The 23,465-nt window shown below is 51.8% G+C and overlaps 8 protein-coding genes across 8 annotated transcripts; 4 read left to right on the top strand and 4 right to left on the bottom strand.

The window, feature by feature from the left end:
• Positions 1-1,207: 1,207 nt before the first annotated feature.
• On the bottom strand, positions 1,208-2,401 carry J4E86_000829 (uncharacterized protein; the record flags this gene model as incomplete). Its single annotated transcript, XM_051441402.1, has 2 exons — positions 1,208-1,532; positions 1,581-2,401. 2 exons carry the CDS (start codon positions 2,399-2,401, stop codon positions 1,208-1,210), a joined length of 1,146 nt encoding a protein of 381 aa, XP_051307573.1.
• A 474-nt stretch (positions 2,402-2,875) lies between these two features.
• Positions 2,876-3,392, top strand: J4E86_000828 (uncharacterized protein; the record flags this gene model as incomplete). Its single annotated transcript, XM_051441401.1, has 2 exons — positions 2,876-3,112; positions 3,183-3,392. The coding sequence occupies 2 exons, from the start codon at positions 2,876-2,878 to the stop codon at positions 3,390-3,392; spliced, it is 447 nt and encodes a 148-aa protein (XP_051307572.1).
• A 1,604-nt stretch (positions 3,393-4,996) lies between these two features.
• On the top strand, positions 4,997-5,661 carry J4E86_000827 (uncharacterized protein; the record flags this gene model as incomplete). The annotated part of the gene is made up of 3 exons (XM_051441400.1): positions 4,997-5,144; positions 5,287-5,308; positions 5,361-5,661. 3 exons carry the CDS (start codon positions 4,997-4,999, stop codon positions 5,659-5,661), a joined length of 471 nt encoding a protein of 156 aa, XP_051307571.1.
• Positions 5,662-6,430: 769 nt separating this feature from the next.
• J4E86_000826 (uncharacterized protein) lies at positions 6,431-7,005 on the bottom strand (the record flags this gene model as incomplete). Its single annotated transcript, XM_051441399.1, has 4 exons — positions 6,431-6,612; positions 6,672-6,729; positions 6,796-6,833; positions 6,891-7,005. 4 exons carry the CDS (start codon positions 7,003-7,005, stop codon positions 6,431-6,433), a joined length of 393 nt encoding a protein of 130 aa, XP_051307570.1.
• A 4,213-nt stretch (positions 7,006-11,218) lies between these two features.
• Positions 11,219-13,492, bottom strand: J4E86_000825 (uncharacterized protein; the record flags this gene model as incomplete). Its single annotated transcript, XM_051441398.1, has 1 exon — positions 11,219-13,492. The coding sequence occupies one exon, from the start codon at positions 13,490-13,492 to the stop codon at positions 11,219-11,221; it is 2,274 nt and encodes a 757-aa protein (XP_051307569.1).
• A 1,142-nt stretch (positions 13,493-14,634) lies between these two features.
• J4E86_000824 (uncharacterized protein) lies at positions 14,635-16,471 on the top strand (the record flags this gene model as incomplete). The annotated part of the gene is made up of 2 exons (XM_051441397.1): positions 14,635-15,892; positions 15,945-16,471. The coding sequence occupies 2 exons, from the start codon at positions 14,635-14,637 to the stop codon at positions 16,469-16,471; spliced, it is 1,785 nt and encodes a 594-aa protein (XP_051307568.1).
• A 1,022-nt stretch (positions 16,472-17,493) lies between these two features.
• Positions 17,494-19,604, top strand: J4E86_000823 (uncharacterized protein; the record flags this gene model as incomplete). Its single annotated transcript, XM_051441396.1, has 3 exons — positions 17,494-18,190; positions 18,258-18,768; positions 18,830-19,604. The coding sequence occupies 3 exons, from the start codon at positions 17,494-17,496 to the stop codon at positions 19,602-19,604; spliced, it is 1,983 nt and encodes a 660-aa protein (XP_051307567.1).
• Positions 19,605-19,645: 41 nt separating this feature from the next.
• On the bottom strand, positions 19,646-23,141 carry J4E86_000822 (uncharacterized protein; the record flags this gene model as incomplete). Its single annotated transcript, XM_051441395.1, has 4 exons — positions 19,646-22,155; positions 22,214-22,231; positions 22,281-22,626; positions 23,043-23,141. The coding sequence occupies 4 exons, from the start codon at positions 23,139-23,141 to the stop codon at positions 19,646-19,648; spliced, it is 2,973 nt and encodes a 990-aa protein (XP_051307566.1).
• Positions 23,142-23,465: the final 324 nt, after the last annotated feature.

The raw sequence follows: 23,465 nt of genomic DNA, 5'->3' as shown, positions 1-23,465 counted from the left end.
AGAGCCTAAAGAAAAGAAAGTGAGATAGTATTTGTGCACCCTCAACGTGGGCATGTTGGACATGTTATGCCTCCATTGATTGTAACGAGCGTTTACTGACAACATATCGAGAGTTCGAACGGGCCTCGATAGGCAGTAAACCACTACCATTGCGTCCGAAAACACATTCTCTATTAGCCTTGGGTACTCCATCTGTTCAATCTAGTGCGTCGCAAGCCGTGAACGCAACTCCTATACCATCCCGTCTAGAAAGTAAAAGATCTGTGCAGTCTCCTCGGTCTTCTCGGCCTCCTCGCTTGGGCCATCATCTCCCTTTCCCGTTGTCCCCCGATGTGCTCACGCGTAAGATCCAAGCCGTCAAACGCTGATTCAGGTAGATCCAGTGAGCCTTCATCCACCCACCCCTACTTTCGCGGTCTGGCCATCTCGGGTGTAATATCCAACCCATCGTACATCTCATTCAGCATATGGTGTTCTCTTGTTTGCCTCCTAGAAGGTACGTATCTTGTAGTGGTAGAGTGTACTCTTGGAGCGTATCGAGGAAGACCGAAGTCGTATCTGTATGATGCATATCTCTTGGACCGGGTCTTGGACGCTTGCTTGAAACGTGGATTGTAATATGCTGGTTCGAACGGCGGGGATCTATAATCAGACAAGTCTCTATCCACTGTGTATGATCGTGTTCGCCTTTGACCCTTTCCTCCGCGCTGGAGATGGCAGTGGCAACGAAGACATAGAGCGGCAATGGCTATGATCAGGGGGACGAACACAGCTACGAAGATGACGCCTATGAGATCTCTGTCGTTCATCGCTTACGTTCGATGTGTAGCAAAGCTCAAACGGTGACGGTAGGAGATTGACCACTGGTGTTATAACAAGAAGCCACAAAATGGCGGTTATACAACCAAGTCTACGGTCAGGTTTGTCAATGTACTCGTGTCGTTTGGTAAACCGGACATTCGTTGTGATGTGCAAACCCTGGGCTTGTTGACGCATCTGTTACGGAACGACAGATTTGTTGGGAAAACATCACAATGTTTGTGACAGACAATTGATGCTAACGTGCGTAGGGACTGCCAAGTTGAAATGTCAGTAAAGAAATTGACTATCTAAACTAATTATATCGTACAAACTTAATCGAGACCACTGAGCGCCTACCGCATAGACAGCTTTGTGGGCAAGCCTCATTAACCTTAGACGGCAAGACCTAGTGCAGCGCCCGAAGCGTTTGCTCGACTGCGATACCCAAGCCTCCAACACCCAAAACAGTCCACAACCATTTGTTGCTTAGCTCATCTACGCTCGGCCAGAAAGCATTCTTATCCGCTCGGAACTTCTCCAATTCGCGGAACTTCTCGGGGTGAGATGCGGAGTATCGGCGTTCTTGGTGTTTCTCTTTCTCGGCGTCGCCGCCAAAGAAGCGGAGGAAGGCGTAATTCGCGGCGGGGCCTAGGAGTTCGATAGGGGCAAGCATGTCTGAGCCGTAAAGCATGACGATGAAGGAGATGTGTACGAGGGCGTCACCGAGGTAGCTATACGACATTAGCGAATGACATGGACTCTGGAACAGGGGTACATACTTGGGGTTGCGGACAATGCTCCATACTCCTTCGCGCATGATGCCCTTATTGCCTTCGGCCTTGAACTGATCTAGCTGGTAGTCTGCAAGTGTCTCCATCGCCAATCCTGAAGAGAACAAGCCGACAGCAAACATCTGAACAAAGGGGTGATAGCCTGTCATGACAGCACCCTCGTGTCGGAATGGTGCGGTAAACGGCAGACTGATGAGCATCTGGAAGAAGGCCTCGGGTATGAAGACTTTGAACAACGCGCTGTTCCAGAAGCCCTCCTCCTTCTTGACTTCGGCATATCGTGGGTCGTCCTCGCCTCGTTGGATGGAACGATTAACGATGCGGTAAAAGAGACGTCCTCCCCATAATGTAACGCCCGTAAGGATAACACGCTCGTGCCATGATAGACGACTGAACGCTTGCGAGACGGTGTAGCCTTGAGCAAGACGGCGTCCAACGGCAGACCACCAGGCGTTCACGACCTGACCACTGGGCCAAAGCCAGTCCTTGGCTTCGACGCGATTTGTGTATCGCGCAGCTCCGTACGCAATGATGGCCACGCCAGAATGCAGGGTGAGTGATGGGACAAGCGTGTCTTTCAGGATGCCTACATCGAAAAGTGAAGCATTGTGGACATGGACCTTGGAATGAGTCGTATCCACATAAGCCGCAGGTACTGAGCCCGCTGAGCGGTTGGTGGCGGGTCTTGGGCTGCTTCCCGAGCCGGGCTGCAGGTAGAAGTCGTGAGGTTTCTGTTCAGCAACTTGGACGCGAACGTCCGGAGGACGCGTTGGGTCGCTCGACGATGAGCTGAACCAGCCAGACGCCATTATACGAGCAGTGTCTGTCAAACAAAGGGGTGTGAGCTGAGGTTGCGCGAACTGTCACGAGCAGACGGCTTTAACGCTCTCGCTGCTGGAGCTTTCCCCGCATTCGAACGGAGGCAAGGCGCGTGTTGGCCTGCATCTCATTCGCCCGGTTGCATGTGGAACTTCATCCGTGAATGAAGTAATCCACTTTGGCCCAATGATGTGGTAATGTTTAATCAGCCAGCCGGGCTGTGTGCAGTGGTGTGAGGTTTGTCGCGTCCTGTTTGCGTGGTGATAGTGGATTCGCGTGACGAAAGTCCGTGATGTCATCAAGGCCCATGCTTCAACGCCAGTGAGGCCCACATGTTTGACTACTAGTTGCGGCAGGCGCACGCAAAAATGCCCCTCACGCCGAGATACTATCGTGATACTCGAGCAAAGAACATATAGGAAACACCAACAAGTGACACTGCTTCGATTGTCTTGATTTCAGTCATGTCATCTAACAAGCCCCATGCGTTCAACCCGGAAAACGTACCGGAACCTCCACCGACATACAACCAAGTCTGCATCACTCCAATAGTGCCGTCATCCAAACTGATCACTCTTGCTGGTCAAACAGGCCTTCAAAAAGATCATACCATCCCATCCGACATTAAAGAGCAGGCAAAGGGCGCTTATGATAGCATTCACAAGTGCTTGGCAGCGGCTGGAGCCACACCACGAGACATTGTACGCTATGAACCTTGATTGAGCACTTTCAAGGCAGTGTTGGCCATGCCACTAACTTTGATGTAATCAGATGCATGTTCGACATTACATCGTCAAGGAGACCGGCAACCCGGAGCAGGATCGAAAGGATGTAGTAGATCGTGGCTGGGGAGATATCTGGATCGAATTTATGGACAATGAGGCGGATGGGCATAGACCACCTGATACGGTTGTCGGTGTTGCAAGTCTGGCGAAGAAGGAACTGTTGTATGAGTGTGAAGTTACCGCTATGATTAGCTAGGCGCTGTCTTGACATGTCATCCATGGATGTCAGACTCAGCACACAGCGGAGCTAATGCCAACAAAGTCAGCGAAGAGCACGAGTGTCCACATCATTGGTGCTTTGCAATAATCCAAGTCTGAAATAGGCGCAGACGACATCGTTGCGCCCAAAAGGTTCACCGCAGAACAGCTGGGATCTAAAGCTGTTCAGGGAGAATGCATTGGAATGCGTGTCACCCTGTGGGAAGAATAGTCGAGAAGTACCTGGTAGTGAAGGCGCAGTAACAATAGCGCCTGGAAGAGATACCGGACCACGAACGCACAGATGGAGGGCGACCTTCAGAGGATGAGCTGGAGGCAATGCTTGCATGACATCATGCCTATTGTCCTAGAGACGGACCTGAGGATGAAGACAGACGGGAGGTCTTCGAATGACTTCCGAAGATAAGCAGAGTCTGGTGTGCGAGATCGTACGCGCCGTCGGCGTGTTCTGGAAGTGGTAACAGACTGACAGCCGTTGCAGGCGAATGGAGGGGCACGATCGGCTGTACCTGCCATTCAGGGCTTAATGCGACTGGTCGCGGGCATCACCACCGGCTCGCAATGGAGATAAGCACGTTACTTAGGTATATTGTTAGTTGAGGTAACTTTGTTCGCTTTTCTCATATACTTCGATCTCTCCCGTTCATGTTCATGATGGCGCCTAAATCGTTGTTGTTTCTGGCATCGTCTCTCAAGCTCCTCGCAAGCGCTCGCGATGTTACCTTTCCACCAATTTCTGGCTATTCGTCGCAGCAGATTATTACTCATGGCAACCTTGAAATGGACATCGCCCAAGCAAAGTTTGCAGGGTTGATGACGTACGCCAATTTGCCGTATGTGCACTGTTTAGCAGCAGAAGGCCATGATGTGGAGCCGTTCGACATTGCAATTCTTGGTGCGCCGTTTGACACTGTAGGTCATGTACATTGTGTGCGCGAGACTCTGCATCGGAGTCGGGTGCATCGCAACAGTCAAGGTTAACAACGGGTAGGGCGTTACGGCACGGCCTGGGGCGCGCTTCGGCCCGAGTGGCATCCGGCAGGGCTCCAGTCGGATATCGCCAGACGCTGCTTGGTCAATATATACAGGTATGTCGCATTATGATGAGGGTGCGCGTATGGGCGTTCATCCCGCAAGCACGGACTTCGAGCGTTGTTCAAACTAAAGCAACAACGAACGGCACATGTTACACCACGCCATCTTGGCAAGTTGTGTTCTCGAGGCGTCCATTCGTGCGCTAGAATTTGTCCTGTGTACCCTAATCTTGGTCGCAGTTTCTTGTTGTCTTGATGATGCTGCTCCGTTCGCTCCTGCATGAAGCCAACATTGCATCGAGAGGCACTAATCATTGTGACAAAGCGACTTCGCAACGTACTGACTGACGGGGCTCAGGCGAGAACGTCTTCGCGGATTGGGCAAAAGTTATCGACTGCGGCGATGCTCCTTTAACATTTTTGGTAAGACATTGAAGGAACGACCAAGGAAGATTATAACTAACGTACCTGGAAGGATAACACTGCAGCCTTGAAGCAGCTTGATAAGGCGCACAAGGTTGGTGAACGCACGGAATGACTGGTTCAAATGTCTGACAACCATCGCCAAGATCGTGTCCTCAAGAGCGACCAACTCGAGCGAGCGCACGACACCAAAGATCGTGACGCTAGGTGGCGATCATACCACAACGTTGTCGGCTCTTCGATCGACTCATCATCACTGGGGGCCCGTGAGCGTAATACACTTTGACAGTCACATCGGTAAGTTCGCGGTACGGTTTGTCGAGCTTCACTGACGGCTGCGTAGACACCTGGGACCCAGAAGTACTAGGTAAGCCGAAGTGTTCACCGATCCGATCAGAAACTGACATAGTACAGGCGGAGGTATCTCCCATTATGCGTGAGTCTAATTATCAGAATTTACCCTGGACATGGCTGAAATAGCACAACAGTGGTGTCAACCACGGAACATTCTTGCACATCGCTCATGAGGAAGGCTTGATCCGAAATACTAGTATACACGTGGGCATCCGAGCTCCTGTGGTACGACCGAAAGGTGATGTGCGCAACGATCTTCGATGTGGTTTTGAGATGGTCAAGGCTCGGGCAATCGATCGATTGGGCGTAGCTGGAATCATCGACAAGCTCAAATCTCGCGTCGCTGGAACGAAGGTCTACATCAGTGTCGATATAGACGTGCTCGATCCGGCATTCGCACCTGGTAAGTTGTCAAACAAAACATGCCAGAAGTAATGATCTTCGACGTAGCAGTATTGTCTTCAGCACCCAGGTATTTCGTTACACAGCAACTGACATATGAGAATAGCTACGGGAACTGCCGAAGTCGGTGGATGGAGCACACGAGAGCTTTTATCCATCCTAGATGGTCTCGAAGGACTAGACGTCGTTGGGGCAGATGTTGGTACGCATTTTCCGAGCCCCGTTGACTTATCAGTAAGAGCACTAGAAGCTGACTGAATGTACTCGCCGCAGTGGAAGTGGCTCCCATTTACGATAACCCGGGTGAAACCACCGTATTGGCCGCTGCAGAGGTCGTTCACTCTCTAATTGCTTTGATGGTGAAGTCGCCATCTTAGAGATGATACCGTGATAACTCAATGGGGGTTGTGACACGGGTAGAAGTCAGGTGGGTTCATAGGCAGAACGATCTCTGGCTGTGTCGTTTTGTTGGGTATCTGGGCAGCTTAGCAGGCACACTATCAGCCATCGTACTGCACCGTGCTCGACACGGTGCCTACCATCTCAGAACTTGAGAATGATTTGACATCATCGTACGACCATAAATAGTACACTTCCTCGAACACAGACTGAATGTGATGGATTCGGTTTGCTTCCAAGCTTTGTGGTCTCATCGAATCGCTTCTCCACATCATCAGTGCAGTGCATGTGACACTCAAAGCGCCTTTCAGTTGACTCAGTAGAACCTAGTTGCTTTGAACTGCTACATTACACGGGCCGATAGTAGGGCGTGTGCTAGTCGACGATTGGAGACATGGACCGTCTAGAGATTGGCGCCATCAGAAGGTAACCGTCCGACTATGTTGTAACGCTTGCTGAAGAATGTATGCCAATCATTAAGGACCTGTTTTTCCTTCTCGGAAAGTCCAGAGTAGTCCGATATGCAGTCTTCAGGCTTGAGAGAAGACAGGCCGAGGGCACGGTTGGGCTCTTTCCCCGCAAACACTAGGACGATAGGTTAGTCGTTTATGGTACGACTTGATGCTGCATCTCAGGCGACAAACCGTGATAGCCCTTCCCAGGTGCGTATGTCTCCTTGCCGCTCACGTCGAACACGTCACCCTGATGATGGTCAATTTCTTCTGCGCTTGCACGAGAACACCATTGAAGAAAAGCAGCTGTAGTTACCTTGATTGCGACAAGAGTGGGTAAACCCTCGTTTGTGCCTGCTGATGGTCAGTGCCTGGCCACTGAAACGCCAGCCAGTCGTTGTGAAGCCGTACCATCACACTTTGCAAGGTAATCGCGTTCAATGACATCATCCTTCGGGGGGTTCAGTGCGACGGGTTGCTTTGGCGCAAACTTCTCCTTCTTCGGCTGCTCTGTAGAGTCTGACATGGTGGAGGTCTAAATATCGGTGTAAATGATGCAGAATGTCGGATGGGAAGTCACGATGCTGGCCTGTCTCTGGTGGCAGGTGGGGCTCCACGCCCATGCCGCGCTAGGTTAGTCGCACGAGCCTCATGTCATTTCCCGAGGTCGCCACGAACTTCCTCATTGCACACGCCACGACCAACCACTCTATGACGCCACGCGTGTCATGATCAGGCACCACATACGTGAAGTTGATGTTCGCAGGTTTCGATACCGGCATCAATGCGCCTCTCGGAAGAGCCGTCAGTAGTTACGAGCACCATGTCTCAACTGCCCATTGGAGACACCCGCCGTTCATATGAGGCCATATGCCTGTTACCATATATTTGGTGATATGTAGGTACAATACTAATAGTGTACAGTGAATATCGCAGCCACAGAATATGGCGCCCAAACTTTCCACTCAGGACATTACAAGCGTTAGGATTCGCCGCAAAAGCAATTGAACAACCGCCCAGGCGTGCAAACAATCACGAAACCCCGACAAGTATGATGAAAGCCTCCCTTCGATATCCGATCCGACTCTTCACTATCTTGTGGAGGCGCACCTGCTTTCTCGAGCTGATAGAAGACCATCGGTCGAAACCAGGTGGTGGCTATTGCTCGCATTGCATCCATGGAACCAATTATCTTCCGCTGGCGACGGTGTACGCTGACTGGGACGTATGCACTGCTGGATCGTACTGGCTCTGTCTGACACAGTTGGTGCAGTTTGTTTCCCGTTGATCCCATGTTCTTCTAACGTTCCAAGCGCCAAAACATTGGTGGCCGGGATCGTTGCGTGCGAAATGGCAGTGTTGCATGAGTCGATACTCGTCATGGCCACACGGAAACTGGATCTTTTCGTAGAAGCACATCTCAAAGGCGCTGATGGTATGACTATCTGTCCGATCCTGTGTTCGGGAACTACGGCCATTGTCAGCTCGCTGGCCGTGGTGGAACCTGGCGAACTTACATCTAAAGCACGTGTGCGTGTCTGTCTCGTACTCGAAATCGGCGATTGTGGACACAGATTTCAGCTGGATCTTGAACAAGCTTTTGGTGTACGGAATTCCAGAAGACCGTGGAGAAAATCTGGGGAAATCTGGGGGTTGCACTTCCAAGGAGAATGTCACGAACCTTTATACGCCACCAACCCACGTCACCGCGGTCGCCATACGCTTTTCCCCACGGTCCCTTAGCCGCCATTTCCTTTGAGTAATCTCATGGACTAGAACAATACCTTGTCGCGGTGAAGTCACACACAAAACGCGCAAGCCCTCTCAAGCCGATAGATTGCTCGCCACACTGGAGACCTTGTCCAAGTTTTCCGCTCGGCGCGCACATACAGTTTTGTTGTCACAAGTCCTTTGTTACATTGCATTAGTGTGGCAGAAGCATGCACACTTCGCATCCGTAACAAAGAGGTATAGGAGTGATGCTGCAGCTACGTGAGCCTGAGACGGTCTGTATTATAATCCTGGTCCGCACAGATGCAAACTGCATCCGCAGCAGACCCTGGTCATGGATGCCGTTCCACGAGCCCGGAACTTGGTATTAGAGCCCAGTAAAAGACTACTTCAACATTCGCTATGGGCAATGACAACATCTCCCGCTAGTTCTCCGCAATCTGGTCTAAGAAGAGAGAACTGTTCTAGCTGGATCCTTCCCTTCAAATATACTGTATGCTTAAACTCCCCACATCCTACTCGGGATATGTTCGAGAGAAAACAAGATCTACCCTCCTGACAGAACTCCCGCAAAACTCAGCTGCAGCTCGACGCACGGTCGTCTCCACTACTGGAGATGTCTCCCAAGCCAATACACACCTGCCCTGACATGCATGATATTGTATCTTGAGGTATTAGCGCTTGCGAACATTCACTTACTCTCTCAGTGAAATTGCCACTGGATTGGGATATGTGAAGCGAACCATAAACGTATCAGCACACCCTCGCTTTATCCGCTTCCCCGACTGATATTTAGTACTCGAGTCGAGCAAACAGTCTTAATACAGCTACCTGCAGGTCTCGCATGAGTAGGAGGGATCATGATACACAGAATTGGCCCGCCAACCGAAACAGATGAACTGGATCTCGCTCACTACTGCACGATGTAGCAGACGAAAACTGTATGCGGGTGCGGGAGTGAACTTCCCTATTGCAGGGCACTCATGCTACGGCGAAGATCATGTCGAACCCTCGTTCACACAATTCCAAATTTCCCATCCGCTGTAAGCATGCTTCTCTCCCCGTGCGCTTCGCAATCACTAGCCGCTTCCCCGCTGTACCCCCACATCGTCGAAACACACTGGCTGTTACAACTTTGGAAATCCAAGCCATGAGCACATCTGAACACGAGTGAGCGGCACGATCGTTGAGTGGAAGTTTCGTATCACCCGGACAACGGCGTAAACCCTTTTGGTTCACGCTTGTCAATCGAGCGGTATCATGGACACCGCATCAGTAGAGCGATGCATCTACTGTCATTGGAGAACACATCTGTCCAAAATCCAACGATGATTTGACACATGAAGAAGTGACCGTTTTAAAGGGCTATAGCATGCCAACAGCACAGCAGGGCTCGCGCGGAACCGGTATTCCAACCGGCATGGAACATCACACCAAGGTATCCTTCCCTCTACCTTGCAGGCCGATGCATCCTCGTGTCACATCTGTATACAAACCACAAAAAGGAACATCGGCAAGGTCCGTCGCGTGGAAAGAGCCCGTGCTGCCCGCGAAGAGTTCGAGTCTGCAGTAATGCAGTACGCCCAACCTTTCGGCGACTTTGCTGTGACCCCAAAAGGAGACTATTCTGGGCCCTCATACGCCCAAAATGGTATAGATAAGCGATCTCAGCACGCCATATGGTACACGTTTGAGTAACCTGACATATAACCATGGGTTGGATGAGGGAGTACGCCAAAAGGGATGAGCGCTTACTCTAGATGAGTGACTAGGTCCAACGAGACCAATCATTGGTCCTCCAAAACCGGTATGAACTGAAGCCAAGGGAAACATGTTCAAGGAGCTGTGCTGACAGCTCGTTCTTGAGCTGACCGCGTTCTCTACTCACATCGGATATGTACCATGACCGAATGTACTTACGAGTAGTTGCTACGCTGTTAGTGGAGACAAATATGGTGCAAAGAACATTGTTATGCGTTTGTGCTTTGACGATACACACTATCAAAGATGAATTAGAAGACGAGACACAGCCGACTCAAAGATACGATTGAGTGTGCTCGGTATACACGATCGATCGCCGATCGATCGCGTCTCACCGCGCGATTGCATGTTCAGACTGAGCAGTGCGATCAACTTTGTTCGAGTTTACTGACTCGAAGAGAAGCTTGAAGCAACATCACGACGCCCCTGCACCTACGGAGCTTTTACTGCGGGCGGGCGAACCCGCTTGGGCGCACCTACATGCCCGGCGACCCTTGCGGGTACTATAGTGGAGTCAGTACATGCAGGCTCCCCGTCGTTTTTTCGTTTCGTCGAAGTCGACACTGACACCACATTTCAAGGTCCACACGAGAAGTGAAACCCCGATGTTCCAATTTCGGCGCATTCTACCGAGAGAAAAAACGCTTCAGTCAGTCAGACACGCTCGGTTCAATCCGTCCAGTACCGGCACGGTTGTTTTGCCGGATGCGTCGTTTGAGCCCACTGCATACGTGGATAACAAGTACGTACGGAGCAATATAACATCCAACAATACTGTGCTATGCGTCAACAAGGTATATCATCGTCTATCACGACATACATCGTCTCGAATCCGGGTCACGCCTCTTCTGTTCTTGGGCCCACCTCAGTCGTACCGATAATCTTCCCTGTAAGACCTGCACCGAGACGGCCTAGATGGGCTACGCCAACAGGATTTAAGACAGAAGCGGAGAGTTCGAATCGAGCTGTCGAAGCAGCGGCTCCGCGGGAAGAGACGAGACTGCGGCAAGCAAAAGCGGGTACGCGTTGTGAAGTGACGGGGAACTCACTGTTCAGACTTTTCTAGGGGATAGATGGCGGGTTGAAGGTGGACACTTTGGCTGCCTGTCATGTTCAGTATCACGAAGAGTTCGGGAACATCGGGAAGGCGGGCGGTAGTGAATACATTCATAGAGAACTTAGAACAACAATTACTTTTCCATTAACATCGACGCCGTCGCTAATGCCAACAAGGAGGTTTAGTACGATCACGCTTTACCAGCCTTTCTCGCCTTCCGCGCTTGTCTCTTTTTCGCGATGATTCTTGTCCGCTGCGCCAGCTTTCCGTCTTTGCCCTTTACTGCACCGGCATCCGCGCCAGCTTCCGCAGCACCCGTACCCTGCTTTCCCTTGCCGCTGTCCTTACCCTTGCCCGCCTTCTGACCCGCAGCGCTAGAATCACGCTTGCGCTTCTTGCCTTTGGTCGCACCCGGCTCGGCATCATCGCTGTCAGCCTCGCCATCAGCCTTCGACTTTGGTGGCTCTCTGGCCTTCTCCTCGCGGTCTGAGCGCCTATTAACAACATTGGCGTTTTCGATGGCAAACTCGACAATGAGACGTTTCCGCTTGTCTGCGAGTGCTTCTTGAGCAGCCTTCTTGCTCTTTGGCGTGGGGCCAGACTTGATCTTGTAGTCCACGGCGTGGCCATTGAGCCATCGAAGACCCATGAGCGCATTTCGGTGTGTGTAGTACTCGATGAATCCATATCCTCTGCTTCTTCCAGCACCAGTGTCCTCAGAAACTTTGCTACCAGCGGGCGTCTCAAAGACAACCTTGGCTTGCTTGACAATACCCTTGCCCTTCTTCTTACGCATCTTCTCTGCGACAAGCATTTCTTGACCGCCACGAATGACTTCCTCTTTATTAAGCTTTTGTCGCTTACCCTCCTTGACATCGGCAGCAAAACCAACGACGGCGCTACGAGCAAGCTGCTTCAGGTCCTTGGATGTGATGCTGCGAGGAATGTTGCGTATGGAGAGACGAGTGAGAGATAAATGGAGCGATGGGTTCTCCTGGATTTGCTTACGGCGCATTGTTGCGCTCTCTTCGCGCATCTTGATTTCAGAGGGCGAGAGCTTCTGGTAGAGTGGCGAGTTGGACGCAATAGTTCCTTCGGAGAGAAGGTAGAGGCGACGCTTGTCTTTGTCTCGGCTAAAGCGCGAAGCAGCGCCTTCCGCTGTCAGACGCGTAGCTTCATTCTTGTCAACTGCGCGGGAGATTTGTAGGATGCGACCGTCGATGGTGTATTTGCCTGTTGGGTCGGCGTCTTCGTCTTCGAGCACAGAGTGTGTGACAGTGATGGTGGAGCCGTCCTTCTTGTCGAGGTTCTTCTTTTGTAGCTTGACACGTGGGACACCTTTAAGGCAGTTGATCATGTCTTCTTCTGCAAAGAATGAGACGAATCCTGTGCCTTTCGGTCGTTCGGTCTCGCGGTCGACCACGACACGGGCAAATCGGACGCCACCGAATTGCTGGAAGTGCTCTTTGAGACGTTCGTCGTCAACTGTGAAAGGCACATTGCGCACGAAGAGAGTGTATTCCTCACGCTTCGGTCGGTTGTCCTCTTGTTCAAGCTCCACTCCGCCATCTTCGTCATCCTCTGACATGTCCTCGTAGTCGGTGTTGCTATCGTCTTCGTCGTCGTCGCTGTCGTCCGCTTTGTCGTCGTCGTCGTCGTCGTCGTCATCGGAACTGGCAGCAGAATCCTCGGCGTCTTCCATATCTTCATCCTCGTCTTCTCCGTCTGGTTTGGCATCATCTCCCTCCTGTGCAGTCTTTTGCAGGCTCTGCCATGTTTCCCGGTCCACAGCCCAGTCCACAGCGATGGGTCTTTCATCGACCTCCTTGCCGTTCAGCTCTTGTATCGCCCTCTCCGCGTTCTTCTTCCCACGTAGCGAGACGAAACCGAAACCTCTCAATTCACCATTGGGCTTCTTGGGCAGATTGACAAAGTTGACTTTGCCATAGCTTCGGAACAACTTTTGTAGATCGTCCGGCGTCTTAACGGTCCATGGCAGATTGCGAATGATCAACTTTGGTGTCTGCGCATCCTTGATCTGCTGCTCGCGCTCCGCCTTGGCCCTGTCACCAGCCCTCGGCCTCTTCTCTTCGCCTTCACGTTGTCTCGCCTCGGCAAAGTCGACCTTGATCTTCTTGCCCTTGATCTCCGTATTGTTCAGCTCCTCCTTCGCTCTTTGCGCATCTTCGACGTCGGCGAATGTTACGAAACCGTAGCTTTTCGATTCCCTGGTTTCCTTGTCCAGAACAACGAGCGCGTTCTTGATTGGGTACGATTCGGAGAAGTATTCGGTAAGGTCTTCGGTCGTAACGGTGGGCGCAAGTCCGCGAACGAAGAGTTGTCGGCGCGCAGCTTCTTTGGGCGCCGCTGTAGACGAATTGGACGGTTGCTCGGCGTCGGCGGTTGCTGTGACGGCTTCTGCTCCATCGAGCGAGAGACGCTGGCGCTTTCTTCGGGGAGCCATTGCAAATAGATGAGGCGAAAATCGTTATATGCAGTTCTGGTCTTCGGACATGCCTTGCAAAAAAAGTTCCAGTATCTCGGCGCACAGATCCACCGCGCCGGCCTTGGCGGCTGCACGGAAAAGTGGAGCCAGACCCTTCCAGCTGGAGGCCTCGACGGAGACACCTGCGCCTGCCTCATCGTCTGCTTCCAAGCTTGATCTCCTCCCTTCAACTTCACCCACTTTCCTTCACCGTTCAGACTTGGGTCCATTCGAGTCGAATTTCGGATCGCGATCTGCTGCATGAGTTGCTTCGCCCAACTGGGGAAGCCGAGGCGTCAGCCTGCACATCCCCACTCAACCTGGGTCATGGGGACTCATATCTTCGCGCATGGCTATCTATGGTTGCACGTTACTCGAGCGATGCCGTTGTTGACACAATTTGGAGCATGCAAGAGCATGCGTTTTTGAAATCCCATGCTGCCGACTCGCCACGCTATCAACGTGCATCAATCACGTAACCGCATAGGAGCTGACCTAGGTATGCTTACAACAACGGGCTGCGAGAACAACAAAGTCATGGAAGCAAAAATTGGAAATCCAGGCGCAAGTATCTTCATGATTACTCACATCAATTTGTTATCAGGGCTATCCCTTCGCGCATCACACGACTTCGCGGTCTGAACCGTAAGCCTTCACCGTTGTTGTTGCTCCAGGACGGAAACGGCCATTTTCGGAAGATGCTCCGGTTATGTGGAATGGCCTAAATTGTGAAACGTTTCTGCTCTGAACAATTCAATATTCCGCGGGATTGATACAGAGCGGCAGTCGTGTCCGTTGCACCTTTCCTAACGACGAGGTGTGTTGAACAGCAAGATCTGCCTTGTCTACACCCCATAGCGTTAGCACCCGGCACTCAACGTCTGCACGCAATGCCATGGATACTGCTCCTTTGACACTTCTGACACCGAAGCTACACCGGCGCAATCAAATGGCTTATCAGGCGTCGCTTAACTACTGCCCAACGTATCCTAGCCTCCCCCCGCGGCGGAGTGTGGTGCCGCCCATGTGAAGCCCATGGCACACACACAAGAGGGGTAAGCGCCGAAGAAGGATCTCTCAACATTTTGTCATCTTTCGAGAATTCAGAAAACTGTTCAACAATGTCGCGTCGAAGCTCTGGGGCAGGCGAGAGCGACGCGCTTTTGAGCGCTGGCGAGGTTATCGCATCTTCTTCTCGCAATTATTCCACAAACGATAGCACGACTCCCACCGAAGGCGATATTAGAAGAGATGGAAAGTTGCCGGACGAGGACAAAGAGAAGCCAGTTGACCACAATAGATCTAACGACCCGGAGCGTTCACGATCTTTGGCCGAGGAAATTGGAGATGAAGGTATCTCTTTGTACGAGAAGAAATGCATGCTCATCAACCGCGAAATTGATCTCATGGGAATGGGGCGGTACCAGTGGTCGATTTGGGCGCTTTGCGGGTTCGGCTACATGATCGATTTGATGTGGGCACAAGCCTTCGGTCTCGTTCTATCGCCAATCCAACAGGAACTTGGCTTTGGTGCTGATCAGACTGGAAAGTTGTCCACTGCCTTTTCCATCGGACTCACAGCCGGTGCATTTGTGTGGGGAGTCCTCGTGGACTTGATCGGGAGAAAGGTCTCTTTTAATCTGACAGTCTTTATTGCGTGTATATTTGGGACATGCATCGGCGCCCCGAGCACTTACAACGCCATCTTGGTTCTTACAGCATTTACTGGGTTTGGTGTCGGAGGCAACATTCCCATTGACACTACAATTACCCTGGAAGCCACTCCACAGAGCAAGCGTTACCTCCTTCCGCTATTATCGATCTTCCAGCCCATTGGTGTTGTCATCTGTTCCGTCCTCGCCTACGGGTTCATCCCAAACTGGTCTTGCAGTCCAAACTTTTCGGAAGGAGATCGAGCGTTGCCTGCCTGTAGTGCTGTTGCTACAGGGGAACAGTGTTGTTCAAGAGAGGATAATATGGGATGGAGGTATCTCCTCTTCACGCTAGGGGGAATCACCATACTCGTCTTCGTCTTACGATCGGTCATTTTCACCTTCCAGGAATCGCCGAAGTTCCTCATATACCGTGGCAAGGATGCCGAAGCAATCGAGGTACTGCACACCATGGCTCAATACAACGGATCCAAATGCGACCTCGTTCTGGAGGATCTTGTATCCCTAGAGCACGAGTTTGATTCAGATCGAAGTCGTGGACCTATGCTTGGAGGTGGTGTCAAGCAGCTCAAATCTACATGGACTGAGAAACTCAAACTGGAAGGCGATCGCTTCAAGCTTCTATTCTCGAGCTTTCAGATGACAAGGTTGACGCTTTTGGTATGGTTGACGTACATATGCGATTACTGGGGTTTTACCGTTGCTGGTGAGTTCCACGCCTATCTCGCTCGATGAACATATGTTGACCTACAACGCAGGCACTTACCTCCCACAAATCCTGGCTGTGAAGAATGGCGCCCTCGACCTTTCTCTCCGCTACACCTACCGCTCTTACATCTTCATCTACCTTCCTGGAGTCCTCGGCGTTGTTCTTGGCACCTTATCTTACCGCGCATCGCGGGTTGGTCGCAAATGGACAATGGTCGTTTCTTCTGCATTGATGGGCATCTCCGTCTTCCTTTTCAGCAGTGTCAACTCAGCAGCTTCGAACATAGGCTTCAATGTCATGGAGTACTTCTTCCAGTCTATGTTTAACTCCGTCTTGTATGGTTGGACACCTGAGGCCTTCCCAGCACCCATCCGAGGAACAGCTTGCGGCATCGCGAGTTTCTGGGGCAGGCTGTTTGGTATCGTCAGCCCGCTCATTGCGCAGCATCTATATGCGGGGGATGGCGCTGGAAGAGACATCAACAGCGTATTATACCTTGCTGGAGGTGTGACATTGGGCTGCGTCATCACAACGGCACTGTTGCCCAGCAATCTCGTAGGTCGACAGAGCCTGTAGAGGTGCGGATACATGAAGGGGAGGAAGCTTGTATTTCATTCAAGGCACATGGGTCCTTAGGGATCTTACATGGATGTCATGCCTCGACAGGAAAAGATTCGGACGTAGATAGGGACATTTGTGAAGCGTTCGCCACTGTAGATACCCGCTACAATACGTAGCATCCATTACTAGTACGACACAAGCAATATATGGGTAAAGCAATCAAAACAGCGAGTGTCTCAGTCGATCTCATGTGCCCGGCCAGCCGGAAGGCTGACTTCACAGAGCTCGTGCTATTTCTCTAGTATTCGCATGTTTCTCGTTAAATTGATGTAACCCAATACGGTCCGCTTATACTCCTCAACGCCGTCGATGCTCGTATCGTCAAGATCATAACTTCGTCTTTCCTGTCACTTCTGCTTTCCTTTGTTCCATTACGTACCCACTCGCAACCGGATTGTAACCCTGACTAGCGACTTGTGGTATAGGAAACGGCGGTTTCTTCAGGTTCTGGGTGAAGAAGACTGGATGCCGTATTGCGCTGTCGTACACGGGTGTAAAGAAGGTGGCTGGTGTTTGCGGGGGACCGAAAGGTGGCATGGCTTCGATTTGGGATCGCGGTCTTACAGGATTCGTAGGCGAGCCTGAGTGTCGTGTCGTAGACTGCTGGGGGACCTGGGATGGCGCGTGGCCGGCGCGTCGTTGTTGGTGCGCGTATGAGGGTGCTGAGGACTGCTGGAGAGGCTACATCATGTCAGCAAGCATTACGGAGTTACGATAGAAAGCGGCGGACCTTTGGCCTCGAAGGCTGCAGAGTAGAGATCATGTCAGGTTGCTCGCGCGAGAACGACCCAGCCAACTCTCTATCCGTCGCAATAACGATGCGGACCCTCAGCTATCACGTACCTCGGCAGACAGCGACCGCGCGCGACGTCATTCCTACTTCGTCGCGGACACGGACACTTTTCCGCTGCGGCAAACACCACCCAATCCAGACCAAATATCCACGAGCATGAGCGCAACAACATCCATCTCTCGACATGCGCAGAACGCAAGCGCTGTTCTTTGCAGCCACGCGATGCGCAAGCCTACATTCTTCACGTAGACTCTATTCCTCGCCGCCTATCGTCAAAATCGCCAATGGCACATTCTACCGCCAGCACCCTTCTTCAAAGGGCGATAATGCGCCTTCAAATCCATCATTGTTCCCCGATTTGACGCTATCTCTACCCTCTTTCTCGACACCAAATCAGCGTTGGGCGATTTTGAGCCCATCTTCCGACATCCGCACCGCATTTCTACAAATACTTCGCGGCCAATTACTTTGTTTCCCTCCAACAGCGCGGTCTTTCCCTTACCTCCTCACTCCAGCCATCGCCGAGGAAAGGCCACGCCTCCGCTTCCCAGAGCGAGCCATCGAGTATGTGGGCTTTGATGTGGAGCGGAAAGCTTTCGGTGGCGCCTATCTATCAGCACGGTATGAGTCTCTGAGAGAAGATACGGACTTCACTGTTCAAAGGTACCTAACCGGTATCGTGACGATGAACCCTGGAGAAGAGGAACTAAAGGCAAAGAGTGTGGATGAAGATGATATGACACGGGTTATGCGTGATTTAGAACTGGAGAGGTTCATCGACAAGCCGGTCAGCATGCTGAGCAATGGGCAGAGCAGACGGGCGAGGATTGCGAAAGCGCTGTTGAGTAGGCCTGAAATGCTTTGCTTGGATGCACCATTTAGTGAGTTCTGATTACATACATGCACTGTTATTACATGTTTAAGAAGAGTGAGCTGACAGCGTAACAGTTGGACTTGACCCCATCGTTACAAGGCATATCTCCAAAGTTTTGCACCGACTCGCAGAAGCTAACGCACCACGCATTGTTCTCAGTCTGAGACCGCAAGATGAAATTCCAGAATGGGTTACCCATCTCGTTTACGCAGGAGAGGATGGGAAGGTCGAAAAGATGGGGCTGAAGGAGGAGGTGCTAGGTCACCCACAGATGTATGGGCAAGCTGAAAGCATTGGGGATTCGACGCGGAGTTTCATCAACACAGAGAGAGGCGAAACAGGACGACTTCCGTCTGGAAGAGAGCACTCTACAAGATCATCGGATGCGGCAACATTGAGTCGCGATGGCCACCAAGATACCGACGATTCTGTACCCGAGATTGGCGAGGCTATCGTCGAAATGCAAGGGGTACGCATAGCTTACGGCCAGAACTCAGTCTTGGGAGATTGGCAACAGGACATCGACGGGTTATCACAATCCGGGCTGCACTGGAACGTCCATCGGAATCAACGCTGGGGTATATTGTAAGTATCCATGTACAAAACACGTGTGAGGCATATATTAACTTCGTACTCCTACATCTAGCGGTGCCAACGGCTCTGGCAAGACTACACTTCTATCGCTCGTAACATCAGACCACCCACAGACCTACTCGGCGCCCGTCAAACTCTTCCAACGCTCGCGTTTGCCCGAACCCGGTGTCCCCGGTATCACCATATTCGAAATCCAGTCACGAATGGGTCATGCGAGTCCGGAAGTCCATGCCCTGTTTCCGAAGAGACTCAGATTGAGGACGGTGTTGGAAAGTGCATGGGCGGATACACCAATTACAAAGCCAAGACTAGATGATGAAGCGAGGAAGAGAGTTGAAGCTTGCTTGAGATGGTTTGAAGCTGAACTTAGACCTGGCTTCAGTGGTGACGGAAGTGCGAGTCTGGATTGGGCATCTGACACTCTATTCGGTGAGGTATCGTTCTCCGCTCAACGTGTACTCCTCTTCTTGCGCGCCACGATCCGAAACCCCGACATCGTTATCCTCGATGAGGCGTTCAGTGGCATGGACGACCTCGTTCGCGACAAGTGTCTTCTGTTCCTTAGTCACGGTCAGGGTATGGAGCTTGTATTCTCTGACAGTGGCTTGAAACCGGTGAAATGGGAAGGTGAGGTTGTGGTTCCAGGATTGCAAGAACATCAGGCCCTACTTTGTGTCAGTCATAGTAAGCATGAAGTACCTGGGTGTATACGAGAGTGGGTTTGCCTGCCTGAACCAGGCACAGGACCACCAAGGTTTGGCCGATTTGATGGGCCTGTGGAGCTGGATGCGGGACGGTGGAACGAAGTGTGGAATGAAAAGCACTAGATTTTGACACCATCGTATTTGAATCAAAGCATATATACTATCTACTGTTGGTGCTCCTTCATGACTTCCTTCCTCTTCTCTCCAAGCTTATCCGACCGCTCCAGAATCTCACCAGCCAGTCTCTCCAGATAAAACTTGGAGACGTCGACTGGTAGATCCTTGAATGCTCTGACAATCTTCTCCACATCTCTTCTCCCATTCTCATATGCTTGCAGGTCCCTGTTACCATATACGTCTTTCCCAGCCGCGTATCCTTTCTCCAAGCCCTTCCAGAACACATTGACTGCCACGCTCACGCCATCTTCCGGCGTAGCTGTATGACTCCACATGGGTGGTATGAATAAGACATCACCAGGCTTGAGTGAAGCAATGTGCGGATGAGTGCGCCGAAGCCTTTGGTCTTTGGACGTCAGGACATCAATATTGGAAGACGAGCCCCCAGGAGGGAAGCCTAATAGAGAAACATCGGTAGGTGGGTAGAGAAATAGCGTTTTTGAACCGCGGACTTGACACAGAATGTTGGATAGAACATCGTAGTGTAGCCATAAGGTCACGGGCCCTGAGATGCGAAGGGGCGAGCTGTGGTAATTTTCCTCGACTAGATTGCATACGTCTGGTACGCGGAAGTCATCGGATATAGTCGGAAAGTCATCTTCGAGTTTGGTGGGCAGCTTGTTTGGCTGGCTTGAAGATATAGCACGAAGATATTCGTGAGACCCTTCTGCGATACCGTCTAGGAAATCTGCCACTGATTTCTTCACGTATGAGAAGTTTTTGTCCTTGAACGTCATACGATCTGATGTGCATTCATGAATGACAAGTTCTCTCTCTGGACCAAGCTTTTCTTTCAGATAGTCAAGTGTCCAAAGGTCTGTGCACGGGCCGATATCGAGGCCTTCGATGATGGCCGGTTTTGACGTAGCCGCCAGCTTCGCAAAGTCATCTGACGACTGAATCTGCACCCTTGCGATCTCGGTAGTACGTGCAGTAGTAGTAGGTCTCTTCTCCACACCACCTTTCTGTCGCCGACCTTTGGGTCCTGTTCCAGTCGCGTTCGCTTGTGTTGTGCCTGCTGTGCCTGCTGTGCCTGCTGTGCCGCTGATCTGACTCGGCACAGCGCGACGCCACGACTTGGCCCCTTGCGCATTGTCAGGAAGGATGACGATCGGGTCTTCATTCCAGTAACTTCCCATTGAGAAACAGACTGCCCCTCCTCCTGCAAGCACAATCTCGCCTCGAGAGGTTGAAACGGCCCCTACACCCACTAGCAAAGGCCATGTCGTTGGCGGCAAGGCCTGCATACTGGGATGCTCCACCTCGATGGTCGTGCCCTTGCATGTTAAGAGCAGGAAGTCGTCTGATAGAGAGTGGATATGCTTCTTTGAAACACCTCCAATCAACAGCAGAGAATCGTTCCAGGGAACTAGACTGGCACCTATACGCGCGTATGCAGAGTTCTCCAAGCTGCTGCGAACGTCATTGGTGCGGTCCTTAAAGTTGAGCCTAGGTGTTGGTGTGGCGGAAATGGACCACTCCCACACCGCGTCTTGTACGACCACGCCGCTCTCGTCTTGTCCACCTGTCAGCAACCCCCAATCTTGAGCAAAATCGATCGTGGACATCGCGGCGGCGAAGCGTGCAGACGGGCGCGGTCCGTCGACGGGAATGCTGTTCCATCCGCCGTTGGCAGTCCATAAGGCACAGTAGTGTTCGGCATCGAGTACTGTGCCGTCACTGGCTTTGCCACCAAAGACAAAGACGCCATGGATCTGTGATTCCCCACTTCCTAGTACAACAGAAACAGCAGAATGGCGGTACCGGGCTGGCATCAGGTCGTCCACTTTGGCCCAAGCTCCCTGGTTGAAGAGCCAGCAATCTGCATAAGCCTGGGTGGGCGATCCGCGGCCTCCGACCAACAACGCTTCACCGTTGCGCATTGATGTGATAGTATGGCATACGCGGGCAGCAGGCAGCAAGCCACAAGGCTGGATGGTACGATCCCCGTTATGATCCTCCCGCGTCAATGTGTCCATATCGGCGAGACGGGCTTGCGTCCCTTGACCTCCGTGGAAGGCCACAGAGTCCTTGTCGAAAGCGAAAGCTGCTGTGAAACGACGTGGCGTCACGGCACCACCACCCGATAATTTCAAGGTGTGAAGGGTAACACTTCCCGTATCAGCGGCTTTCCTGCACCCTGTGGTGGCTGTTGCCTCGCCATAGGCTAACTCAGTCGGTCCACTTTGCTCTGCATTTGAAGCGACGAGTAGGAAGTAATGACCCCCAAAGAGCGCAAACTCTTCCCACTCGTCAAACGGCTCCACTGCATTCAGCCCGCGTCTAAGGGTGGGAGGGGTAAAGCTATCATCAGACCATAGATCCCACAGATTGCGGGCCATGGTTATTGTGGGCCATCCTGCATTACGGAAACGAGCGGCTTGCTGGTTAAGTGATGAATGCAACTTAACCGCGTTGATTGATGCTTGTAGCTTGTCGAAGTGAGACAGCATTGTCTTGGCAAAGGGATGAGCTGGGCCTTGCGGAAGGTACTGTTCTATGCAGTATGAAGTCAGTATAAGCGAACTGGTACATACACATGAAGGAATGAATACCTAGTATGCAGAAGCGAGCTACAGATGTTAGCATAGCTTATGGGCAGGGTTTGACGAATCTGCATACCGTCTTCGATAGTACTAGCCCACTGTATGAGAGCATCAGAGTCCTTTAGCGGCATGTAGGTCACAGACACTTCGGCGACGAACAGGATTGAAGACGAGGGGACATCGAATTCGGCCCGCAGAAGTCGTTCGAGTGCGGCAAGGTCTTTCAGATCGCATCCCAGAGCCATGTAGCTGTCGCTACGAAGATATACAGGCTGTTCGGACTGACGGAGTTTGGTCCTGAGCAAGGCGTCTCGAAGAAGACCATTGCTAAGCATGGTATCTCTCTTGCGTTGCATCAATTGTGGATAGTCGACGTCGACGAATGTAGATGATTGCGTGAGGGCCGGATACCTGTGCCAAAACTGGAAAGGCAAGGGATCACTTTCCGGACTTAGTAGCTTCTCACTGTGTTAGAGTCGAGACGACGGATGTCTTACTCACTATCCACATCCTAGGTTCACCACAATCTTGGGCTTTCCGTTCTCTTCTTCGAGAAAACGACGGACTACTTGTTCAATAGCATGCATTCGTAGCCAATACCCGCGATTAATCAACGGATCTGAAGGGCATCAGTCCATGTCTCAGGTGCAGGTGGTATCGAAGTGACGTACTGCGTCGAACGAACTTTGGTACAAAAGGCTCATAAAAGTCAGGCTCATTGCTGAGATAGAGTTTCGATACGCTTCTCTTGGACACAATGCTGCTGTCATTCGTCTGACATTGATATTAGTCCAGTGGCTACGAGGATGCTATGGGCGGAAGAGGCTGGGGACCTCACGTTCATGATATCCACATCTCTTCTCTCGCGCAGGGATTTCTGGTTACCCTTGCGCTTTGCAGCAGCCTTCTTGGAGCGCATCTTGGCGTCTTTGGCCATGTTCAGGTCTTCACGATGGGGTGGCCATGGTCTTGGGAGAGGAATGCTTTTTGGAGCACCAGCCACTACGCGGGGCTAAGCTGACGTCGGCATCCCTGCATGGGCGCGTGAACCATCGTCAGACGGCGGTAGCTGCAACCTACGACCAGGCGCAGGCTATCTTTTTCTATCACTTGCACCGGCGTATACACGCATCGCTATCGGCATCGCAATCGCTCGGGCCTGCGATTACCTTTGCGCACCCGCTTGTAGGGCTTGGACCCCCGCGAACGGCGGCCAACAGCTGCACCGAGCTATCACGCGGATAGTCCCCAGCCCTCGCAG

This window comes from Alternaria arbusti, assembly GCF_024043155.1.
Source record: "Alternaria arbusti strain BMP 1465 chromosome Unknown scaffold_1, whole genome shotgun sequence".
NCBI classification, from domain to species: Eukaryota; Fungi; Ascomycota; class Dothideomycetes; order Pleosporales; family Pleosporaceae; genus Alternaria; species Alternaria arbusti.
The sequence above is the reverse complement of the archived record's forward strand: the minus strand, read 5'-3'. Positions and strand labels throughout refer to the sequence as shown.